Source organism: Pelobates fuscus, chromosome 2 (assembly GCF_036172605.1).
Source record: "Pelobates fuscus isolate aPelFus1 chromosome 2, aPelFus1.pri, whole genome shotgun sequence".
In the NCBI taxonomy this organism is placed as follows: domain Eukaryota; kingdom Metazoa; phylum Chordata; class Amphibia; order Anura; family Pelobatidae; genus Pelobates; species Pelobates fuscus.
The window spans coordinates 288,373,196-288,400,180 of record NC_086318.1 but is presented as its reverse complement, the minus strand read 5'-3'; the positions used below and the strand labels follow the sequence as shown (position 1 = coordinate 288,400,180).

At 45.4% G+C, this 26,985-nt stretch overlaps 1 protein-coding gene across 1 annotated transcript in view; it reads left to right on the top strand.

Annotated features, from left to right (window-relative positions):
• NOX3 (NADPH oxidase 3) overlaps positions 1 to 10,062 on the top strand; it is a 62,752-nt gene extending 52,690 nt beyond the window's left edge. The window contains exons 11-13 of the mRNA XM_063441250.1: positions 8,040 to 8,186; positions 8,484 to 8,608; positions 9,936 to 10,062. Coding sequence (XP_063297320.1) covers positions 8,040 to 8,186; positions 8,484 to 8,608; positions 9,936 to 10,062 — 399 coding nt within the window. The remainder of the gene's footprint in view (positions 1 to 8,039; positions 8,187 to 8,483; positions 8,609 to 9,935) is intronic.
• Positions 10,063 to 26,985: the final 16,923 nt, after the last annotated feature.

Sequence of the window (26,985 nt, the reverse complement as noted above, 5' to 3'; positions counted from 1 at the left end):
CACAACAGCTACACTCCCTCAAGTCACTCCTTAGATCACACCGGCTGGTAGACTGCTGGAGAGCTCATCATCCCGACGAAAAAGACTACACACACTTCTCCCACCCCCACCAGACATACTCCAGAATAGATCACTTCTACACCACACAACACGCGTTACCTCTAGTGGAAGACGCGACGATTGGTGTGGCGACGTGGTCGGACCACGCACCCGTTACCCTACGCTTAAAATCCCCGCTCTACCGCCCCTCCATCACTAAATGGAGACTCAATGAGTATCTCCTGACCAGAACAGACCTCACAAACCACATCGGAGGAAAAATCAAGGACTATTTCCTAGACAACCCCCCAACAGAGACGTCCCCGACGCTTAGATGGGAAGCCCACAAATGCGTGATCCGGGGACACTTTATACAACAAGGGGCCCTACTCAAGAAACGCTCCGAGGCCCGCCTGACCCAGATCCTGACGGACATCCAACACGAGGAAGACCTAAACAAACACTCACAACACTCCACACACCAAACGAAACTCCTACAGCTGAGACGCGAGCTAACCTCGCTGCTCCACTCTAAATTCCACAGGGACGCGATAAGACACAAAGCGTTCTTTTCCATACACGGGAACAAGAGCGGAAAACTTTTGGCCAAGATGCTTACCAAAAAGAGACAGCTCACATACATCGACAAAATCAGAGATAAAAGCGGTAAACTCCATCGCCTCCCGACCGACATACTGACCACTATAAGGACGTACTACGCGGACCTTTACTCCCTGCCACAACCACACACAGAGACGGCGAAAACACGACTACGAGACAAAATACGCACATATCTCACCACCCACACATCCCCGACTATAGACGACACAACTGCAGCACTGCTAGACGAACCTATCACGCTGTCAGAGCTGGCACAGGCGATCAAACAAACCAAACCGGGCAAGAGCCCAGGCCCTGACGGCCTCCCATTAAAATACTACAAGACCTTCTCGGACAGTTTATACCAGCCACTAGTAGACTCCTTCAACGCGGTGAGAGAGGGCCAACACATCCCCAAACAAGCCCTGACAGCCCACATCACCATAATCCCCAAGGAGGGCAAGGATGGGGAACACTGCGGGAATTACAGGCCAATCTCCCTCATCAATTGCGATGTCAAACTCCTTGCAAAGATCCTGGCGTCGCGGCTACAATCGCACATCCCCAGGCTGGTCCACCCAGACCAGGTCGGGTTTGTGGGAGGTCGTGAGGCCAGGGACAACACCATTCGCACACTCACCCTCATGCACGGCAGGGGGGCGGGAGCCGGGGGCCTTCTCCTGCTGTCCACGGACGCGGAGAAGGCCTTCGACAGAGTCGGTTGGACATACCTTTTCGACACCCTGACACACGCGGGCCTGGGAACCCACATGATGCGCTGGATCACCGCCCTATACCATGAGCCGACGGCACACGTCCTGGTTAACGGCGCGCTGACCACCGAACTCACAATACACAACGGCACCAGACAGGGCTGCCCCTTATCCCCACTTTTGTTTGTCCTAGCCTTAGAACCATTCCTGACACATATCAGAAGCAACATTGACATTACAGGCATCACGACGGGCGACGTCCACCATAAAGTGGCCGCCTTCGCAGACGACCTGTTATTCTTTATCACCAACCCAGAAATAACCTTGCCCAACATCCAACAGGCCTTTAAGGAATTCGGAGAGATCTCCAACTTAAAAATCAACTATGCTAAATCCCACATCCTGAACGTCAATATCCCCAAAGGACGCGCTGACCCCCTACGCCAGAGCTTCCCATTCCAATGGGCAGACCAAAAAATCAGGTACCTAGGAACCTGGCTGACTAGGGACAGCAAAGACCTCTTCCAAGCCAACTTCGCCACCACACTCACCACCTTCCAGAAAGACATGAAAGAATGGGCACACCCACACATATCCTGGCTCGGGAGAGTCCAGGTCATCAAAATGAATTTCCTCCCACGCCTACTATACCTCTTTCAAACCATCCCAATTAAACTCCCCGGGGCGTTTTTTGCCACACTAAACACAGCCATGATCAAATACATCTGGGACGGTAGACGTCCCAGGATGAAAACCACCACCCTAATGAAACCAAAAAACATGGGGGGCCTAGCACTGCCGGACTTCCGCTCATACCACACGGCCACACATCTCCAGAGGGTGATGGAATGGACGAAAAGCGGAGTCCATAAAATGTGGAAAATAGCGGAGGAATCGGAAGCGAGCATGCCGCTCGCAACCATACCCTGGGGCAGGAAGGACCCAGATACCCGAGCCATGTCCCCGTACATTAAATCCACTCTGGACATCTGGCGCAAAACGGCGAAAACACATAGCTTGGCACCCTACCCATCCCCCCTGACACCTCTGGTACATAACGCAGACTTCCAACCGGGCTTCGACCCGAAAGCCTTTCAAAACACCCCCCAGACCCCGATTCCGAGACTGCACCACGTCATCACCAACGGCAAATGCACACCACTAACATCCATGCTAGGAGGTGAGACACCCACCTTCACACAATGCTTCAAACATGCTCAACTTACCGCCTTCATACGCACCCTACCGCAAGGCACCGCACTCACCAGGACCCGGACAGCGTTCGAGACACTGTGCGATAGCCCAGACCCAACGACACACGGGGTCTCCCTCATATACACATTATTACTAACAGGGACACCTACTGCCAAACCTTTATTCATGGGGAAATGGGAAGCGGCACTGAACACGACATTCACAGACGCAGAATGGGAGCAGATATGCTACCTCACCCACCACTGCTCGACACACAGCAAGACCCAGGAGACAGCATTCAAACTCCTGACAAACTGGTACCGCACCCCACACCTCCTCCACAACATAGACCCAGAACACACCAATCTCTGCTGGAGGTGCGAGAAGGAAACAGGGACCGCAATCCACGTATGGTGGGAATGCGAAATAATTAGACCATACTGGGAAGACATACACAAAATTGTAAAGATGTTCTCGGACGCCCCCCCCCCCCCTGGAACCGGCAGCAATGCTCCTTCACCACACCACAGTATCTAAATCCAAATACAAGAGGTCTATGACGGTTAGGATCCTAAACGTAGCTAAACAGATAGTCCCCCTCTACTGGAAACATAAGACCGCACCCCCGCTGAGGGTATGGTTTGCCAAGATGGAAGAACTTAGGGCCATAGAAAACCTGCTCATGTCAGCCTCAGACAAACCCCAGACATACGCTGAGACCTGGACATTGTGGCTCCTTGAAACCGCCAAGGACACCTTCCTGGACAAGCTCAAAGACAGAGACACGACTGGACCCCGACCCCCCCCTCCCCCCCCCACCACGGCTTAGACTGAACGCGACTCGAGACTGGAACTCAGGACCGGCCCACCCTGGAGCTCCAATGCGCACCTCCATTCTACTAAAATAAAGACACGTTCACTTTGCGCTGCTATCTACACAGCAGCACTCAACATATCACGCTTTCAGACACAGGTTTAAGTATACCACAGCGGTCACACGCAACGCCCCGCTGTGGTACACATAGCTAACAGATCCCGAACGGGAAGGAGACCCAATACCAAGTACTGCAACACTCCTTCCAGAAGGTGCATAATATCATGAGCCTCGAACACACACTAGGGATGCAAATAATCCAAGCACACGAAACTCGACTAACATAACGCTGCATGCCCACATGTTATACGGGACCTGCGAGCCAGACATTACAAGGGGCCTGCGAGCCCAACTGAACATGCAAAAGTACTGCCCTCAACAAGGGACAGGGCACACATTATGCTCTTGCTCAAACACCTGTGACACTGTATCAACCTGTTTACTTACCCATGAGGGCCTGCGAGCCCGAGATATTTTTGATACTGATCGTTAAACCTGTCTGCATATTCTAACTTGACTAGAGACCTGCGAGTCTCCAAACTCTGAACGTAAACAAAACAAAAATAAAAATTATATTTACAAAAAAAAAAAAAAAAAAAAAAAAAAACATCCAGGATTCTACACCCACACCACCATCATTCACAAAAAGCACATATGTAATTAGTCTCTGAAACATGCACAGATACATTATTACCTACATGCACATGTGCATAATGTCCCACATACCCCAATATTATTAGCCATTATTATAATTAGTCAAACACATAGACACAAAAAGCATGGATGCATATACACACAATTATGTGCATACTTGATGTGGTGAAATTGACCTCGCCACTGGTTTTTGGAGGGGCCTGTTTGCCAGCCTCCTATCCTGTGACTATGGCCCCTGTGTTAAACCCTATTTGAAAACACTAGTTGTGCCTGTTGGGACTTGTAACAGGAACAATTCGAACTTTTGAAGCAGCACTTCGAACTCCCAAAGCCATTCAAAATGGCATTCGAACACGTGGTAGCAGGCATCTTGTTCGCATGGACCAAAACCATGAATAGACTTCAGGGGGACTTAGCCGTGAATGTCCTGGAACTATTTTCGGCATGAAAAGTTCGTGGTTCCTGGTAGGTTCCCCAGCCGCACTTAACCGTGATTCTATGGAACTATTTTTGGCTATGGGAACATGCCTGATCTGGGTGATTTTTGGATATGTTGGTCACCCAGATCAGGGCTATCAGGGAATATAATGAGGATGAGGATTATGAGGATTTTATGTGTTTTAATGTATTTTGGGGGTTTTGTAAAAATGTGTGTTTTTTGTGTTTGGAGATAATTGAGTTTAGTATAGTGCTTGACTCAATTATCTTCTAAGTAAAAGGGAAGGCTCATTGTATTGCATGTGGTAGTGCCATGCATTGTAACTCTGTTATTATTGATTTGTAAGTGTGTTTCCCTGTCCCCAACAAGGTTCATGTAGGCGTACCCGTTGCATGGGGACTGTCATAAAAGGCCAGTGTGGCACCATTAAAATCGAGTTCATGCTTACCCTCAACATAGAGCAGGGCCGGATTAACATAACATTTTTTTTTTATTTAAAAAAAAAAAATAATACAAAGAATTTTTTTTACACTACTCTTAGGGATGTTTCAGTAATACCGACAATACAAATTCCGGTATTTCTCTCAGTATAAACAGAGATTACTCTGCAATACCATCACTGGCTAGTAGGGGTTGCTGTGTGTGTGGAGAGAGGCAGGGATAGGAAGTTACAGCATATACCAGCATTTCTTTACTCACTGACCCGCGGGGGAGTAGCTACACAGCACAGAGAGTCCAGACAGCAGTTCCCAGCCTCCAGAGACAGCCTACAGCATAGGGAAGTGAGGGATGGGGTAAAGGCTGCAGGGACACATGGGGTCACTGAGACACTAGGGGACACTGTGAGACATGGGGACGCTGAGACACTAGGGGATGCTAGGAGACATGGGGACACAGACACTTGGGGACACAGACACACATGGGGACACTGAGACATGGGAAACAGACACATGGGGACCCTGAAACACTTGGGAATACTGGGAGACATGGGGACACTGAGACACTAGGGATACAATGTCCCCGATTGTCTCAGTGTTTCCATGTCTCCCAGTGTCCCTAGTGTCTTTGTGCACATGTCTCCCTGTGTCCCTAGTGTCTGTGTGCCCATGTCTCCCTGTGTCCCTAGTATCTCAGTGCCCCCATGTCTCCCAGTGTCTGTGTCCCCATGTCTCCCAATGTCCCCTAGTGACATGAAGACACTGGGAGATATGGGGACACATACACTAGGGGACACTGAGCAAAATGGGGACACTGGGCCACATTGGGACACTGAAACACTGATACATAGGGACACTTTGATATATAGTCTCAGTGTTCCTCAGTGTCCCCATGTCTCACAGTGTCCCCTAGTGTCATGGGGACACTGGGAGACATGGTGATGCAGACACTAGGGGACACTGTGTGACATGGGGAAACTGGGTGACACTGGGAGCAATCCATCTATACAGCAGAATCAAACTGTAAGTAGTGTTTTGGTGATTTTACAGAATTTTCTCTTATGTCACTTCTTGTGATTTACATCATGTGATGTCACGCATACATAATTAGCTATGCAAATTAGTAAGGCCTGTATTTTTTTCCAAGAAAGGTGACAACCCTAACTAATCTTCACATACTCTTGCTTAAGTATGGAAACTTAAGAGGGATGTATGGGAACAAAACTTGTGTGGACTGGCTAACAATGAAATGAGTTAAGGTAATGCTGACTTTGGGCTCTCTAACACTGTGGCATTTTCCTTTTCTTCTACACTCACTACATGCACCTTTTCTCAGTCTCAGACTGTATACCAGGAGCTTCTGCCTGCTAGTAAGAAGGTAAGGTGACAAGTGGACATGTGAGTGCTAGGGGACAGTCCTTAGAAAGCATGGAGCGAGCGCATCATTAGACGCTTTTATGCCAAGTTCAGGATGGTGTTGTCCAGCATGCATTCATGCCAGACTAGCCTTCCAATTCTTTGGGCAGACATGCCTCCTTTTTGGGCATGTTCGTCCCTTTCGGAAGTTCTGGTTACATGCGTCAGTGGCCCACCCTTTTACATCGGCAATTAACTCCCTGCTTCACTGGACAAGGCTGTTAGGGGGCATGTATTTACTTGAGAGATGAAAGCATGATTTAGAGAGAGATTAGCATATTTTAAGACAATCTGAGTTTTTTTTTATAGCTGCTTCATATGAGTTTCCCTTCCAGCAACATCTCCACCAGATACATAACGCTTTAGAGGTATGACTGTTTTAGTGTTTTTGGTCGATAGGATTCTGTACTTAGGCCCCTCATAATTGTCAACACCAGGCTCATTGGGATCTTAATATGGCCCTAACATTGAGTCTCATCTCATGTGTGGGGGAAACGGCTGTATCTACCCTGGGGATTGCTATATCACTATACTCCCCTGGGATTATAATCACTAGCTCTTTTAAGAGCTGTTCCTGCTATGCTCTCTGGAGTAAGAGAGGTTCACCGACTGGAAACTGGATCCTGGTCTTGGGTACAGGGTGGGTGGAGGACAGCGAGTTCCCAGTCAAGCTGTAACACTGGATGTGGGGACTACAGTGATGATGGTGTCGAGTGGAGTGCTTGGAGTCCTCGGTGAGCACTAGGAACATCAGTTGATGGAGGCACGCGGTCGGGGGGGCCAGATGGTCCGTCACACTTGAACATACATAAACATTTTAATTGAGACACACATTAACATGCATACATGGATACACACTAATATGAATTAACATACATATGCATACATAAATATAAACTACACAGCATCATACTGAGACTTAGGGCACACTAGCTTGGGGGTCGCAATGTCCGGGTGATCGGTGGAAGTTAAGTGTACAGTGCTACCCCTCCAGCCAGTCACTCCATGTAGCGTGGCAGGGCAGACCACAGAAGAGGATTGTCTATATCTTCTACACGGTCTGACAGGGGACGATGAGACACACAAGAAGAACAGGGGGTAGAGGCACACAGAGGGGCTGGGTGGGAGAAAGAGACACAAATGGTTTGGGGTAAGTACGAGACACACAGGGGCTGGGGGAAGTAAGATACACAAAAAAAAGGGCTAAATGAAGAGACCCACCAGCTGGTTGCAAGAGACACACAAGACACACACAAGAAGGGAAAAATGGAGGATAAGATCATCTAAAGGGGGGTAAGAAACACAATAAGGGTAAGAAATTGAAAAGGGACAAACCGGTAAAGATCAACTTTTTTAGGGTGGGGCTGGCAAAGTGAATCTTCACTTGTGTAACCAAAAATCCTTGCCCTGCACACTGAGTACTCAGGATATCTGTGTATGTGAGCCACAAGACCATAGTTCCCACACCCGTTCATCATATCGTATTATATTTTCAAAATGCAATTTTTTTTATTTAGTTTTTTTATTATCTAAATGTTCTTTTTAATTATACTTGTCTAACATTAGTTCTTTAAAGTAAACAACGAGATCAAAAATAACAAGATAGTGGAACAGTGTAAGGAAAATATATAAATACCATAAATAAACTATTATATTTACTATATTTCTTTTAGGTATATTTCTATTGGATTTGCAGAGACACACATTCATTTGAATGGTTTGCTGACCTTTTAGTGTCCTTAGAGGAACAAATGGTAGAAAAAGGGAAAACCCACTTTTTAAGTTATCACCTTTTTCTGACAGGATGGGATGAAAACCAGGTAGGATGCGCATAATTTTGCTATATACTGAATACATGTTATGATTTAATACTCAGGTCTGTAATGTCAGTAAAATAAGAGCTGAACCCTAACTAAAAATTTACCATATTAAATAATAAGGGGCGTTTGGGCTAGTTGTTATATTAAGACAATTAGACATTTAAATTTAACCGAGAAATCTTCCAAAAAAAAACAAACCAAAAAAAAAACGTGCTTGCTGATACTTACACTTACTTGCTGATTCTATGTTGATTCTATGTTGATTCATATATTAATATGTTCCTGTTTTACTCTTAGGCTGCACACATTGCTGTACATTATGATGGCAATTTGGATGTCATTACAGGCCTGAGGCATAAAACATTCTATGGAAGACCCAACTGGCATAATGAGTTTAGATACATCGCAAATCATCATCCAAGGTAATAGCAATTATCTTACTGGTATAATCTGAAAAAGGGAGGTGCTGTTTAATACCCCAAAAATGTATTAAACAGTTTTTCAGTTTTAAAGTGTCAAAACACTCCAAGTATTTCACTCCATACACAAAAGGGGTCTTACTTTGAGTCAACACAATACCTGGAATTGTCTTTGCTTTTACATTTGTGGCCTTGTAGCACATGGATCACACTTAAGGGAGCACCTTTATTTCAAGAACCTTGGACTACGGCTCTTTGGTAACATTTTTAAAGGGACATCAGCTCACTAATCTTATTACATATCTCCATTGAGAGTAACTAATGAAGTTACACTATCTGACCCTAATAGGGATAATGTTTGCCCAGCATCCAAATTTGCCTGCTCTGGTTTGATATGATTACTGTGATCCTATACATTCTTTCCTACTCCCAAAATTGGCATAAAAACATCACCATTTATTGTGTTATGTTTCAGTGGCACTATTTTGCAGGAAAAAAAACCCAAAACAAAATGCCTCCATTTTGCAAAACCTTTTGACCACCCTTCCTAAAAGGGGTATTCTTATATTATTCCTATGAATCCCTACACACTCCGGAACCTTTAATAGAGCATGCATATAGGTGTAAGGCAGCACTGTAACATGGCTGTGTAATATGGTAGCAACATCTTTGACTATAACAAACATCTGTGGGTGCAGCACGAATTTAAGATGGTGCATCTTCCAAAGGTCTTTAATTTCTCAATTTGCCACTGTTTTATATATCCTTTATACATTTGGCCTTACATTCCTAACCTTTGTCTATTTTTCCTGCATACATTAAGCCAACATAAAGTCATTATTTTAGATCATAATATTCCCCAAAATGGCAGCATATCATTGCTGAATATTCCATACAATCTAAAGATTTTATTTCTTCCTCTGCAAACCTTCTGTACAGGCCCACCATTATTTCATCTGTTACACTTGTACATTTCCCTTAAAAAATATATTTTAATTAATCTTTCCACATGTTCCCTAGCCTACTTCTGATCTGTTCACCAGTATTTTCATGCAATTTTAGGCCCACATTAATTTATCTGTTCTTCATAAATATCATCCATTTTTGTTTTTCAATCTCTCACACCATATTCCTCCATGATTTATAGTGTAATCTTAACCTGACTGTTTTCCAAATTATGTCCTGCATTCCCTTGATGGTGTATATTTGCGTGGTCTGACTATATGATATGTACATTGAAATATAAATCTATTCCTTATTTCACACTTAGCAAAATTGAACTGGACTGTACTATATTTACAGATCATTGTTTGCCTTTGTTCCTTTTCAGTAACAGCATAGGAGTATTCTTTTGTGGACCAAAATCCCTATCCAACATACTTAACAGGATGTGCAATTTGCATTCATCATCTGACCCAAGAGGTGTTCATTTTCATTACAATAAGGAGAGTTTTTAACCATGTGAAATGCATACTGGAGGTTTTATTTTTATTTTTTTCCTGTAAATGTAGAGAAATTTATGTTCTCAAAGAAGAGAATCATTGTAACTGTAATGCTATTTTAATTCATAAAGGCATTTTTTTTAAAATAAAAATGTTAACTAGTGATTAAACTAATTGTTATTGTACTATGCCATGCCCATGATTTGATTATTTAGACATATATGTAGAGCATTTATATATGATAAGTGTACTTCCATACAGGGGCGGACTGAGAACCCTCAGGGCCCCCGGGCAAAATAAATCAAGGGCCCCCTTACAGGCCCCACCCATACTCCGCAGCAAGCGCCACCCATGTCCCGCCTCCATGCACCGCCTCCAGCCACACCCTACACAATCTTTAGACACAAGGAACAAAAGTGCAATAATCCCTTCAAGGCCCCAGTAGAGACTACAATTGAGGGCTAATGGGCCATGGAGGGGGGTCTTTCTAGCAGAGGCTATCTCAGTGTCCTTTAGAGAGTGTGTTAGAAAGAATACCCTCCAGGCCCTATTAGAGACTACAATGGAGTCTAATAGGCTTGGAAGGGGGTCTTTCTAACAGAGGCCATCTCAGTGTCCCTGCTGGAAACAGTCGCCTCCAGGCCCCAGTAGAGACTACAATTGAGGGCTAATGGGCCATGGAGGGGGGGGAGCATTCTAGCAGAGGCTATCTCAGTGTCCTTTAGAGAGTGTGTTAGAAAGAATTTCCTCCAGGTCCCATTAGAGACTACAATGGAGTCTAATGGGGCCTGGAGGGGGGTCTCTCCAACACTCTGGTTCCTATTCACAATAAAGCAACACAACATAGCTCGCTGATACCTAGGCCAAGTTGGCTCCTCTTACCTTAATTACTGTTGCTGGCTGGCAGTCTGTGGGCTTGCTGGAAGGCTGTGGGCTTACTGGCTGCGGCTGGCAGGCTGTGGGCTTGCTGGCAGGCTGTGGGCTTGCTGGCAGGCTGTGGGCTTGCTGGCTACTGCCGGCAGGCTGTGGGCTTGCTCGCTGCGGCTGGCAGGCTGTGGCTTGCTGGCTGTGGCTTGCTGGCTGGCAGGCTGTGGCTTGCTGGCTTTAAGCCTAACTGGTGGCCTGTGGGCTGGCTGGCTGGCTACTGGCCAGCCTGTGGGCTGGCTGGCCAGCCTGTGGGCTGGCTGGCTTGCTGGCTACTGGGGCACTCGTAGATTATTTAAAGAAATAATCCATGCACAATAACCACTACTGCTCTGTGTAGTCGTTATGGTGCCAGGAGGGCCGGGCCCCCCTCCTAGAGTAAGTAGTCAAACCGTTTAAGAACAGTTTGACAACTTACCTGGGGTCTGCTGGGATATGAGGCTGTAGTAGGGTATAGGAGCCGTGGTGCAATGTGTAAGGGGTGCAGTGTGTGTGTGAAAGGTTCAGTGTGTGTGAGGGGGTGTAGTGTGTGAATGTGTAGGGTGTGTGGGGCAATGTGTGTACGAGGGGGCTGTGTATGGGTGGGCAGTGTATGACAGCGAAGGGGGCAATTGCCCTCCTCTTACTCCCCCCTCCCCCTCTTCTTACCCCCTTCTTACTCCCCCCTCCCCCTCTTCTTACCCCCTTCTTACTCCCCCCTCCCCCTCTTCTTACCCCCTTCTTACTCCCCCCTCCCTTCTTACTCCCCCCTCTCTTCTTAACCCCCTCTCTCTCTTCTTAACCCCCTCCCCCTTTTTTTACCCTCCCTCCCTCTCTTCTTACCCCCCTCCCTCTCTTCTTACCCCCCTCCCTCCTCTTACCCCCTCCCTCTCTCTTCTTACCCCCCTCCCTCTCTTCTTACCCCCTCCCTCCTCTTACCCCCTCCCTCTCTTCTTACCCCCTCCCTCCTCTTACCCCCTCCCTCTCTTCTTACCCCCTCCCCCTCTTTTTACCCTCCCTCCCTCTCTTCATACCCCCTCCCTCTCTTCTTACCCCCTCCCTCCTCACCCCCTATCCCTCTCTTCTTACCCCCTCCCTCTCTCTTTTTACCCCCTCCCTCCTCTTACCCCCTCCCTCTCTCTTCTTACCCCCTATCCCTCTTTTTACCCCCCTCCCTCTCTTTTTACCCCCCCTCTCTTTTAACCCACCCTCCCTCTCTCTTTTAACCCCCCTTCCTCTCTTTTAACCCCCCCTTCCTCTCTCTTTTAACCCCCCCTTCCTCTCTCTTTTAACCCCCCCTTCCTCTCTCTTTTAACCCCCCCCTCTCTCTTTTAACCCCCCCTCCCTCTCTCTTTTAACCCCCCTCCCTCTCTCTTTTAACCCCCCCTCCCTCTCTCTTTTAACCCCCCTCCCTCTCTCTTTTAACCCCCCCTCCCTCTCTCTTTTAACCCCCCCCTCTCTTTTAACCCCCCCCTCTCTTTTAACCCCCCCCTCTCTTTTAACCCCCCCTCCCTCTTTTAACCCCCCCCTCCCTCTTTTAACCCCCCCCTCCCTCTCTCTTTTAACCCCTCCTCCCTCTCTCTTTTAACCCCTCCTCCCTCTCTCTTTTAACCCCCCCCTCCCTCTCTCTTTTAACCCCCCCTCTCTCTCTTTTAACCCCCCCTCTCTCTCTTTTAACCCCCCCCCCCCTCCCCTGTAGCGTAGCCGAGCGGCTTTCCGGTCCGCGGTGCCCGGCCGGAGTGATAGGAAGGTGCACACTGTGCACCTTCCTGTCAGTCCGGCCGGGTACAGGAAACAGAAACTTCTGTTCCGCGCGGAACAGGAGTTTCTGTTTCCTGTACCCGGCCGGACTGACAGGAAGGTGCACAGTGTGCACCTTCCTATCACTCCGGCCGGGCACCGCGGACCGGAAAGCCGCTCGGCCACGCTACAGGGGAGGGGAGGTGAGGTGAGGTGAGGTGAGAAGCTGCAGCCGCCTGAGCGCTCTTAGGAGAGCGCTCAGGCGGCTGCAGCATTTAAAGGGGCGGCCGGGCCCCCTGATGGCGGGCCCCCCTCCCGGCCGGGCCCTCGGACCATGTCCGAAGTGCCCGACCGGTCAGTCCGCCCCTGCTTCCATATAATGCCTATTTTGCCAACACTTCAAATAAATATCAACCAGATACACCAGATCATGTCTATCTGTCTAATTGTTGTGACCCTGCAACTTTCAACTACAGGGCTGGAATACAAAGTACTTTTATTTTATTTATTGTTAACTGATTATTCATCTAATTTTCCCGCTTAGCTTGCCTATCTGCACAATTCAGAGGTGAAAATATATTATATGACTTTTGAGTTGTTTACATTTTCTTTAATATTAAACAAGTTTGAAAAATCTGACTTAACTTTTGTTTTTACCGTTGAATTTTTCCCAAAAGTTGCTGTCATCACCATCTGATATACTGTGGGTATAGTTGGATATGCCCGTGTATCTTTAAAACATTGCAAAAGTATTTTATTTCCTAAGCAGAGCTGTATAAAACTGTAAAGAAGGGCAGTTGCACCAGGACCTTTTAGCTTTTCATCTGGGAAAGCTCCTTAGTAGCACACAGAAAAAGTGAACAGATATGCCCGTAATAGACTATTTATCCAGTAATTCAAGATTAAAGGTGCTCTCCAAGCAACATCCATTTCATGCTCTGTTTTTCTATTAAACCATTTCAGAAGGGTTTTATATAAGTTAAGGGCTAGCTGGTGCCGAGTGACCTAACTATATCATCTGCATTGATAACATGGAATTACCGCTTCTGTTTATCACTGTCAATTTTGTGCAACATGGACACTGTATACCCAAGAGTACCTTGGGTTGCACGGTAGATAGGGGCAGGAGGGAGGATTTCACCTCCCTTATTTAATAATACTAAGTGCTTTTTACTTAGTATTAGTAAAGGTGTCTGAAAGACCAAAATTATGAAAGGAAAGGCTTTTCGTAATTTCATTTTTTCAGTTTTAGTAGATTGCTTCAAATCCTTATGTGTGATTGCCATAAGAATGCAAAAAAAAGAGCTAATTTCCCTAATTTGATACCCATAAATATGGTAATTAGAGATGTCCCGAACAGTTCGCCGGGAACTGTTCACCAGCGAACATCTCATGTTCGGTGCGAACGCAGCGGGCAAACATATGCGATGTTCGGTCCGCCCCTATTCGTCATGGAGAGGGGGGGTCTGGGAGGGAGGGTCTGCTGCTGATTGGCTGGAATGTGTCTGCTGACTGTGAGGTACAGGGTCAAAGTTTACTCAATGATGACGAATAGGTGGCGGACCGAACATCGCATCTGTTCGCCCGCCGTGTTCGCCACGAACATGCGATGTTCGATGTTCGCCGGCAAACAGTTCCCGGCGAACTGTTCGGGACATCTCTAATGGTAATCCCCAAGGATACCAATTTAGGGAGTTATCTACTAAACGACTGGAAGATGCTGCCACAGCCTGCGGCATGGATTAAAATTCTGAAACTATATTAAACTACAATAATGGACAATAATGCTAAAGTCTAGTTGCCAGCGCCATCTAGGCATCATAATTACTACATTAAGCTGTGTGGTTATGTTACCTGAAGCGTTTAACCCCTTAAGGACACATGACATGTCTGACACGTCGTGATTCCCTTTTATTCCAGAAGTTTGGTCCTTAAGGGGTTAAAGGGACAATATAGTCACCAGAACACCTACAACTTGATGTACTTTTTCTGGTGAGTATAGTCAGTCCCTGCACGCTTTTTGTTATAAAACACTGTCTTTTTAGAGAACATTCGGCATAGAGATGCACTGGTTCAATGCATCTCCAAATGCTGATTGGCATGTGCAATAGCCTCCCAATGCTTTCCTATAGGAATGCATTGGATTGGCTGAGATTTCTATTTTTGATTATCTTAGCCATGGAGGCGGTTTGGGGGTTGAGCCAGTGCTGGCAGATCCACGCACATGGCTGGTACAAGGATTTTTGGCTACACAGACAAAGTCACATTTTGATGCCCCCCCTCTTTAAAAAAAAAAAAAAAAAATGAATCTTCACCTGTGTCTCTCATACCCCCTTTAGAATTTTTTATCCTCTTTATTGTATTTTATCCCTCCTTTACTATGTCTTACACCCTCTTGTGTGTCTCAGCCCATTAGTGTGTCTCTTTCTTCCACCCAGGATCTGAGAGGGGTGGACAGAAGCTGCTGTGGGGGACACAGGCCCTGGAGAAGGGTTGACACAGGGGCTGAATGGGGGCTACAGGGGTTTTTGGGGGGCAAGGGCTGGAAGGTGGGGGGACAGGAGCTGAAAGGGGGGCAGGAGCTGGAAAGGAGGGGGACAGGAGTTGGAGAGGGGAAGGTAAGGTAAAGGAGATGAGCAGGAGGGGGGGGCAGGAGCTGGAAAGGAGGGGGACAGGAGTTGGAGAGGGGAAGGTAAGGTAAAGGAGATGAGCAGGAGGGGGGGGCTGGAGCTGGAGAGGGGGGGCAGGAGCTGGAGGGGGTGGGGGCAGGAGCTGGAGGGGGTGGGGGCAGGAGCTGGAGGGGGTGGGGGCAGGAGCTGGATGGGGTGGGGGCAGGAGCTGGAGGGGAGGGGACAGGGACTGAGAGAGGAGATTTTGAGGATGATAGGAGCTGTGGAGTTGGGCAGGGGCTATAGGGGGGCACAGGAGCTCTAGAGGGGGGACACAGGGGCTGTGGTGGAGGCACAGGGGGGTTGGACAGGGACTACCAAAAAAAATTGGATTAAAAAAACAAAAATTATCCCCCCTCCCTGAGGCTTACCTTGGGCCAGGGTGGGGTGAGACAGGAGCTAGAGCCTGCAGCCATCACACAGCAGCAATTGATGTCGACCAGCCTCTCCTGATGATGTCAGGACGAGGGGGCGTGACTTCCACTGCTCTTCTCCCATCTGCTGGGGAGTCTGGGAGAAGAGCAGTGGAAGTCACGCTGACTCCTCCTGACATAATCAGGAGAGGCCGATCGACTTCAATTGCTGCTGTGTGATGGCTGCAGGCTGCAGGGAGAAATTAGTAAAAACAAAGAGAACGTTACCTGCGCTCTGGCCTAAATCCCTATGTACATTTAAACAAAATGGAGGCTCTTTAGTTTTATTCCAATGGCCATTTGAATATATAAGCTCACCTGCCACGTCAAGGCAAGTCTCAAAAGGTGAGTCCAACACTATCCATTAGATATGCTGATATCAGTCAAGTATCTCCACTGAGACAGGAAGGGGTATTTTATAAACCCTTTCACATTTAACCCTTTATAGGGCTTCTACACATACAATAAACTTTGCTGGTATCAAACAAAGTGTAAACATCTATAATGAGACATGAAGGGGTGTTTTATAAACCCCTACATACTTAACCCTGAATAGGGCTATAACACATACGAATCACCTTGCTGGTATCAGCTAAAAGGCACATTTCTCTGTTGAGACAGGAAGGGGTGCTGCCCCTACATACTTATAAACTCTTAATAAGACAAACATGGGGAGGCTGGCAGCAATGTAACATAGCTGTGTGAAATATACATCATATACAAACACAAGATAAAGCACCACGCTTACAGCAGCAGTAGCTTAGTATCCAACAGCTCAAAATACATATTAAAAACAAAGATAAAGTTACCTGTGCTCTGGCTTAAATCCCTATGTACATTTAAACAAAATGGAGGCTCTTTAGTTTTATTCCAATGGTCATTTGAATATATAAGCTCACCTGCCACGTCAAGGCAAGCCTCAAAAGGTGAGTCCTACACTAGCACTGCAGGGAGAAATTAGAAAAATATGAGTCCCCAGCCAGAGGCAGGAGATTCAGATTTTTGTGCCCCCCTGCTCTGGCGCCCTAAGGCGGCTACCTGTTTTCGCCTCATGGACGCGCTGTCAGTGCCCATACGGCTCTGGAATAAAGGTGAGTAAACTTTACATTTCAAGACACACAAAAGAGGGATTGGAGCAGTGCTGAACGACCAAACAATAAATAAGGGAGGCAGCACACCTGAATATAGGGGATTCCCTCTAAAACCCTAAAAATAACTTGGCAAAGTAAAACAGAAGAACAGGTATCGCCAAGTAACAGATAAAATATCTAAAAAAAAGATCTCTAAAGAGCAATACAAATACAATACAAAATTGTTCTTACAGCAGTTCAGAAGTAAAAAAGGTCACACAATTACCAGATAACACCGTGTAAAAGAAAAAAAAAAGTCCTCCATCGAATGTTCATAAAATGCTTGTGGAACCACTTCGGTCAATAGCAGCATAGGAAAAGACCAATGAGGCAGTATAGTCAGGGCCGGCGCTACCTGTAAGGCAGACTAGGCAGCCGCCTAGGGCGCCCCTTGGGAAGGGGCGCTGCCAGGAGCGCCAGCCCACCTCATACTGCAGCCGCCCGAGCGCTCTGTAGAGAGCCTCAGGCGGCTGCAGCTTTGCCCGGGATGGTGCATCCATGAGGGCGCACCGCCCGGGCGCAGCATGAGGAGAGGGGCTGACAGGAGGGAAGCGCTCAGCGCTCCCTCCCTCACTGTAGCGTGGCCGAGCCCTGTATGGTCCGCGGGTACAGGGAGCATCTGTCTCCTGTACCCGGCCGGACTAACAGGAAGTGCACACTGAGTGTGCACTTCCTTTTAGTCCGGACGGGTACAGGAAACAAAAGCTCCCTGTAGCCACGGACCATACAGGGCTCGGCCACGCTACAACATAGGTAGGGGAGGGTGGGGGGGAATAAATGGAAAGGGAGGGGAGGTGGGGGAATAAATGGGAGGGGGGGAATAAATGGAAAGGGAGGGGGGGAAATAAATGGAAAGGGAGGGGGGGCAATAAATTGACAGGGAGGGAGGGGGGGTAATAAATTGACAGGGATAATACATTGACAGGGAGGGAGGGGGAAGTAATAAATTGACAGGGAGGGAGGGGGTGTAATAAATGGACAGGGAGGGAGAATAAATGGACAGGGGGGGGTAATAAATGGACAGGGAGGGGGGGTAATAAATGGACAGGGAGGGGGTTAATAAATGGACAGGGAGGGTGGGGGAATAAATTGAAAGGGGAGGTCATAAATTGAAAGGGAGGGTAACGAAATTGACAGGGTGGGGAATTGACAGGGTTGGGAGGAGAGAAGAGAGTGACAACGGGGGAGACGAGAGTGACAAGGGAGGGAGAGGGGGAGACGAGAGTGACAAGGAAGGGAGAGGGGGAGAAGAGAGTGACAAGGGAGGGAGAGGGGGAGAAGAGAGTGACAAGGAAGGGAGAGGGGGATAAGAGAGTGACAAGGGAGGGAGAGGGGGAGAAGAGAGTGACAAGGGAGGGAGAGGGGGAGAAGAGAGTGACAAGGGAGGGAGAGGGGGAGAAGAGAGTGACAAGGGAGGGGGGACAGATTGACATCCATCACACACACAAGCAATGCAACCCTTACACACACTCAATGCACCCCTTACAAACGCACACACTGCATACACAGAAACACACCTTGCAGCCCTTACACATACACACACAGATTCACACAATGCATTCCTTACACACATCAGGACATCCCCTACTCCACCTCCTGTGAACAAACTCATTGGTGGAACATAAAGGTGGCACCTGGGACCCAGACCTTGAGCTGTGTAAAGGGCGTTAAAAAAAATGGAGCTGCTTCCTGTTCTCTCAGAACATTGATTTTTGTGACCACAGTTACAAACAGCCTGTTCAACACCAGACCAGTGGAGCCAGACTGCAGCTAGAGCCCATCATCATCCTCATCTGGTTGTAAGTAGGCAATCTAGTATATTATTAGTGACACTAATCTCTAATTTACCTCACATTAAAGAAACACTATAGTCCCCAGAACCACTTAAGCTTAATGTAGTGGTTCTGGTGTCTATAGCCTGTCCCTGCAGGCCTTTTAATGTAAACACGGCGGCACTGCAGCACTTGCGTTAGTTAACATGGCAGATCATATGGGTGGGGCATTGTGATGTCATATGAGGGGGGGGGGGAGGGGCGGCAAACTTTACTTTTGCTTAGGGCAGCAAAAATCCTTGCACCGGCCCGGAGTATAGTTGTAAAAATGTATGACAAATGACACAGAGGTCTAAATGTGTCAACTGACATATTATAGAGTGTGACAAACTTATTTTCCTGTGTATGTTTGTCCAGGATCTCTTGGCAACTGCACAGCCCTATAGGGTAAGAAAACCAGGCCAAGACAAAGTCCAGTTTTAAATAAAGGCCTCTGGCCTGTTTATTTTCTGTTGTTCAGAAGTAAGAGAATACAATAAACAGCAAAACCTTCTTTCTCCTCAAAACACTTCCCTCACTCCACCCTGCTTTAACCCCTTCAGGACCGGCCTGTTTTTGCGATGTTTGTACGTTAAGCACCAGAGCAGTTTTAACACTTTTGTGGTGTTTGTGTTTAGCTGTAATTTTCCGCTCTCTCATTTACGGTTCCCATACAAGTTATATATTGTTTTTTTCAGGACAAAAGGGGCTTTCTTTACATACCATTATTTGTATTATGTCCAATATTGTATTTTAAAAAAAATAATAAAATATGGTGAAAAATTAAAAAAAAACATGTTTTTGGACTTTTACTTGAAAAATCTTTTACTTATCTACAAAAGCTAATGAAAAAAACTGCTAAATAGATTCAAAATTTTGTCCCGAGTTTAAAAACACCCAGTGTTTACATGCTTTATTGCTTTTTTTTGCAAGTTATAGGCCTATAAATACAAGTAGGAAATTGCTGTTTCAATATATATATATTTTAAATGTATCAATAGTGACCTTGTAACACCGTTATCTGTCATAAATCCCCGAAACACACCTAACATGTACATATTTTTTTAAAGTAGACAACCCAGGGTATTCAAAATTGGGTATGTCCAGTTTTTTTTAGTAGCCACTTAGTCACAAACACTGGCCAAAGTTAGCATTTATATTTGTTTGTGTGTTAAAAATGCGGCCATGTGTGTTAACTTTGGCCGGTGTTTGTGACTAAGTGGCTACTAAAAAAGGCTGAACATACCCCATTTGCAATACCTTGGGTTGTCTTCTTTTGCAAATGGTATGCCATCATGGGGCTAATTCTCATTCCTTGGCTACCATACGCTCTCAAAGGCAACCTAACCAATCCGACAAATTTCAATAAAAAAAAAAAGTAAAATCAAGCCTTATATTTGACCCTGTAACTTTCACAAACACTATAAAACCTCTACATGTGGGGTACTGTTATACTCAGGAGACTTCGCTGAACACAAATATTAGTGTATCAGAACAGTAAAATGTATCACAGCAATAATATCCTCAGTGAAAGTGCTGTATGTGTGTGAAAAATGCAAAAAACTTCACTTTCACTGACAATATCATCGCTGTGATATGTTTTACTGTTTTGAAACACTAATATTTGTGTTCAGCGAAGTCTCCCGAGTAAAACAGTACCCCCATGTACAGGTTTTAGGGTGTCATAGAAAGTTACAGGGTTAAACATAGTGCTAGCAAATTAAATTATCTGGACTTTCGGCCTGGGTTGGCAGGCAGGTCCCTCAAATTGCAATCATTAAAATTACTTAATTAGGTAAAAATATTACATAAATACACATGTAGAATTTTAATATATATACATATTTATATATTTGACGTCTACGTGTATATTTATGAAATTATTTATGTAATTATGTATATGGACATATGTATATTTCGTATTGTTTTTATTTATTTATTTATACATAGATATATATATCATTACATTCTAAGTATATATATATATATTTTTTTTTAATTCTTTATTTTGGTTGTGCACTGATTGAACAAACAGTCGGCGTGTGCCACAACAGCGACATCCGGTATAGAAGGCAAACACTGGTATGACATGTTATGGCATTTGATATACAGGCACATTTTTATAATATTTGAAAACAGTAGTTCAGGATCACGTTTGGTGTTAAATGTGATAGCATATTACACATGTCATGGAGAAACAGATATAGAGGAAACATATGCAGGACTTGTGCTTAAAATGTACATATATTATTAAATAATAATAAAAGAAAATGAACTTAATAACAGTACTTCTTACTAGCGTATATGTGTTAACGTTTAAGGTATCTGAATATTAGATCGCTAGAGCCAGGCGCCGTTTTAAAATCAAAATACTGGCTGATTTGGACATATTTAAGCATACTGAGTTAGCTGTAGTGTGGTTCAGGTTAATACAAATCGAATATAAAACCTAATATGCTAAGGTAACCAAGCGTGTTTTAAGTTAAACGTATGTTTTTTAAGACATACTAAACTAGCTATGAGCTAGGTTGGTAATACATAGTAGATTCTTACTAAACAAAACTAATAGCTTTAAGACTTGCATTGCATGCCTGTTCTGGTACCCATGTTTACACCGAGAATAATAATAATTATAGCTAAGAGATAAAGAGAAAATAACAATATAAAGAGAATGACATCAGCCCCTATGGTGGTTATTTGCTGAGAAGGGGGGACCTGTAGCCTGGTCAGCCTGTGCCTGTTCGGGGTAGGTCATCGCCCCATGATGCAGTCAGAGTCCAGAGAGCCTGCAGTCCAGACATGGCAACATGCCAGGTGTAGGTAAGGTGTTCGCTGGGTTGTAACGCTGTAAACCTGCGCCATGCTTTACTGTATACGTTTTGGTTAGTCCCGATTGCAGATCTCCTTACTTGGCTCGGTCGCGGGCTGCCTGGTTTCCTGCGCGGTCGGTCCGCTGTGTCCGCCATTTTGGGTCTGTCTCGGAAGGCTGTGTCTCTCCGGGGCTTGCGCCTGTAGTTAGTAAGTAGGCGTTGTGGCCTCTGATGTTTACTTGCTGGTCGCCCCGTGATGGGCTTTTCAGGTCGAGTCTGCTCTTTGTGGAGTTCTCTTTTGCCACCTTTGGAGCGGCCCGGTGTGGATGCCTGCTCGTCGTAGGAGTGGGGTCCGGGAGGGGAATTACTCCTGTCCCTCTGGCTTCTTCTATTGAGATCTGCGGTGTGCTGTCTGGTGGCGTACCTTGTGTTGCTGGCCAGAAGAGTGCCTCCAGCTTCTCCCATAGAGCGCTGAATAAGCCATTGAGACGGAGCTCGGTTTCTTCACTGGCGCTGTACATGGCTACGGCGTGTGGGCTAGACGCCATTTTGTAGGCCTCAGTAACTTTTTCTCTGTTAGGAGATTTTGTCGCTTGGGTACCCTCCGTTAAGGAGATTGTAAGAGGGCGGTCCGCTATAACCCCCGTCGGACCATGGGGGGGGGGAACGAGGGCTCTGGGTCAAAGTTCTCGCCGTCGTTGGCGGCAGGAGAGCGGCCGTCTCCCCTGTGCCCGCCATGCTAGTAGGCCTCGCTGGGATGTCGGTTGCGTACCGGTGGGAACGTCGTTTAACGGGTATCAATGTGTGCACCCCGTTGTCCAGTTGCTTTTGGTGGCCTTTATGTGACTGTGGGTCGCCTTTAAAGTGGCACAGATTGCCGTTCAAAGTGCTGTTTGTGCGTGAAAAATGCAAAAAACTTCACTTTTACTGGCGATATCATCGTTGTAATACATTTTACTGTTTTGAAACACTAATATTTGTGTTCAGCGAAGTTTCCCGAGTAAAACAGTACCCCCCATGTACAGGTTTTATGGTGTCTTGGAAAGTTATAGGGTTAAATATAGTGCTAGCAAATTAAATTCCCTATACTTTCGGCATGGGTTGTCAGGCAGGTCCCGCTAATTGTAATTAATTAGGATACCTAATTATGTTAAAATATTACATAAATATATGTGTAGAATTAATATATGTGTATATATATATACATATGTGTATATATACGTATATATATATTTTTTTTAATATATTTTTATTTATATATAGATATATATAGTGATATATACGTAAATATTTATGTATATAGATATATATATTATTTCGTTCTACGTGTATTTTGATATAAATATATATTAATATCACAATACAGTTAGAACGAAATAAAACACATCTATATATTTATTAATATTTTATTTTTAATTTTTTTTTTTACGTATTTACATTTTTTTATATTATATATAAATATATATATAACACTAATTATATATATATATATATTTAATCAGTATCAGTCTACGTGTAATTTGATATTAATATATATATATATATATATATATATATATATATATATATATATATATATATATATATATTAATATTAAAATACACCTAGACAGTGTACGTGTGTGTGTGTATATGTGTATATATATATATATATATATATATAGACAAAATAAATAAATAAATATATATATAGACAAGATAAATGTATGTGTATCTGCATGCACTGTCGTACATACTGCGGTCGCAGGGGTCGCAGCCCTGCGATCTGGTGCCCGCCGCCATGTGTTGCGGCCCCGGCCCGCGCAGTGTAAATGCCTCAGGGAGGGTGGGCCCATGGATCAATTTTCGCACCGGGGCCCCATGGATCGTGTGTACGCCACTGCACAAGAGTATATAGAAGTTGATTCGGGTGCCAGGTAACAATATAAAAAATATTAAGAATAAAAACTAAAAAGTATATGGCTTAAAACAAATAGTGGAGTAGCCAAAAATATTTTATTGCAACATAAACATAAAACCACAACGTTCTTCTCCTCTTAGGGCATTGTCATATTTATCAAGTTTAATCTACTTGATAAAACTCTCCTTTGTGATTGGCTGAGATCATCACTTCTGATAATGTCAACCAAGGAGGCAGATCAGGGGCAGAGCTAGCAGCCGCAGACTAGAATAAAGGTAAGATTTTACTATATTCAGGGGGGCATGAAAGGCTAGATAATGTTTTTAACATTATATTGTCAGGAATACATGTTTATGTTCCTGATCCTATAGTGTTCATTTAATTAAATATAACTGTATTATAATATACCATTTCAGATTTGATATATATTTTTTTAGTTTGAAAATATATATTAACATATTAAGTGACTTGTCTTGGATGTTTCTCTGTAGAGGATTTGAGTCTGTTGGTTTTTTAATAATGGGAACTGTGAGTATTCTTACCAGAGTAATGTTAAAATACATTGCAGAATACATTTTGGCAGAAAAGCATGTGTGGCGGAACCAGCCCCGCCACTTGTGCCTGGAGAGGACTGCTTGTCAGCCTCTTGCCCTGCGACTATGGTCCTGGGTTGTATTGCCCTTCTAGGAACTGATTTGGGCATGTTGTATTGTATCATGCTGCTACTGGCCCTTTAAGAACCATCTGGGGACATACTGTGGAGTTACTGAGTGGCCACCATTTCATGTATCAGAGGCACATGGTGAGAACAATGAAAGAAGCACATGGTGAGAACAATGGATGGCGGCCATTTTAACTCACAGACACTGTTGTGACTTTTCTACACGGTGCCAAATCCCGCCGGTATTTGGTGCAGAAAGACATTGTGCAGTAGTTTTAAACTATACAACACATATTATACAGTAATTATTTTTCATATAGCCTGTATATGTTCTGCAGAATCTGCATTAAACTGTATCTTCCAAACTACTGAACGGATGTGGGTGAATTTTGGATATGTGATTCACCCAGATCCCCCGGTTCTGAGGATATACTTACCATATATTTTTATGGGGTTATCGCATGTTTTGGGGTCCCTGTGATATGTTTTATAAAACTGTATTTCTCTGCCTGTGATAATGAGATAATGAGATTACCCATTGTGTTCAGTAATCATATCACAGGCAGAGGGGAGGATTTTGTGTGGGAGTGTCTGTGTGTATTGTACGGATTGATTGGTTGTATTTCAAAACCCTGTGGGCAGTACTATGTTTGTGGATTGTGAATAAAAGAGGCTGTATGTGCCTCTTCACAGTCAGTTCTGCTTGACCTCAAAACAAAGTGTTGTCTCGTTATTGGGGGAATTGGATTGTATGCTGATTGCCAGGAGTGTAAGCTGATTGTATCCTGTTCAGCTGTTTACAGCATTCATATGCTTGAGAGCATTCATATGCTTCTCCGGTTCGGTGGTTGTGGTGTCTGCTGCAGTGCTTGGAGTCCTCAGGAAGCGCTAGGAGCATCCTTCAATGGAGGTACCCAGTCGGGGTGCCCATCGATCCATTACAGCATGAAATGGGAGTCATGTGTCCAATTAATTTATTGTAAATTCTTATTAACAAAAAGTGACAGAGAGGAGTTGAATCTTGTAATTCCAAAAAAAATAATAATATTAATTTTAGAGAGGTATACCATAACTAACCATATTGCATGCAAACTGATCACTTAAAGGGACACTATAGCCACCAGAACAATGATAGCTTATTCTAACTCTCTGTAGACACATTCATTGGAACAAGGGAAACACAGCATTGTTTCGACCCACAGATGGGTCCTCGTCCCTAATAATAGCTACAATAAATGGCATATGCCATTGTGAGGAGTCATTCTATACTGAGGTCAAAAACAGATATAAAAAAATAAATAGGGGGCGGGGCCTGAGCATAGAGCTGAGGAGACGTTAACCTCAAGAGCTCCTGCAACAAAAGACAAGCAAATCGATTTTACATAACGTAAACGACGATCGATCGTGGCACAAAGGCCACCAAATCAGAGGGGACACCGAGCGGAACATTATGACACCATTCAAGCAACAGGGAAAAGGTTATCCGCTCGAGCGTCAGAGGCCTACTCACATGGCGGGCGCGGGAGGGACGGCCGCTCTCCCGCCGCCAAGACTGGCTACCTCGGAAGGCACGGGCCCACGTTCCCCCCCCCTGGACCGGAGGGGGTCATCCCCCCGGTCCACATAATCGCACAGAGCGCTCACCCTTGGCATGCTCTAGGACATAACCAGGACCGGCAGAAACTGCGAGGCCCAGCCAAGATGGCCGTCGACAGTAAGCAAGGTCCGGCCCAGCAGAACCATGGGCACCCGATTCACTCACCTCTGGCGTCTGCGGATGCACCGGACACCGCCTTTGAGTGCTTCTGGGCAAAATGGGAAGCCCGACTGACAGCGGCGGCGCAGGAGGCTCGGACAGCACGGGAAACTTGGAGACAATTTGAACTGGGGTGGCAGAAGCCCCGACTCGGCGAGACAGCCCCAAAGAGGGCAACAGCTAAACCGGCACGTCCACCGGGGCAGAGACCCAATAGAAGAGCGGCAATAGCCCAACACCCCCGCAGACGGAAAGCCACAAAACGCCTTCTTCGGAGATCACCTCCACAAAGCGGGCAGAAAGCCTCCATCTGCTATCCATACAGGAGGAGAGGGGGCGCTTTACATTTGATGACAGGTACGGAACACCGCAGAACATCGTCCCAGTCCAACATCCAAAACGACAGACGGGCGAACGCTTATCCATGTCTGCCAAACGCCCCGATGTACAAAAACAACCCAAGGAAGCGGCACCCTTCTGCATGCCAGGCCACCAGGGTGGGCATTGGATGACGGACACAACCAAATGCGGGAACTTACACCACCCACCATGGCAGTAACGCAACACCCGACCGCACAACCCAGGAACAATGACTATAAGTTCAAATTTTATTATAACTTTCGCTGTTATGATCCAGAGTTTTGTACCCTCAGTTCTTACTAGACATGCAATAGCCGGACAGCTATACCAGACCACTGCAGGGTTTTGTGTCAAAAATGTATAATATATCAATATATGCCGTTGTTTGAGTGCCTAATATAAAATGGCTACCTGTGTCCAACAACAACCTTAAGTTTTACTGAGACACCTGTTTCTTTTGACTGCGCTGCTGTCTTGTCTAATTTTTGTCTGCCAAGGACTCTTTACTGCAGCTGAACATGGTTTGCATTAGTCTCCTTCCTTTTTCAGTTTATTGAAATTTTATTTTTTTTTCTTCCCTATTTTAACTCATGTCATCAGGGCCAGTGTACTAACTTTGTATTGCTATATGCAAGCCCACTACATGGTTTTTAAGCGATATAACTAGCCATGGCTTGGTTGTTATTCTAGAGTCCAAATGCACTAGTCCAGGGGTAGGCAACCTTCGGCTCTACAGATGTTTTGGACTACATCTCCCATAATGCTTTTACAGCCATATTGCTGGC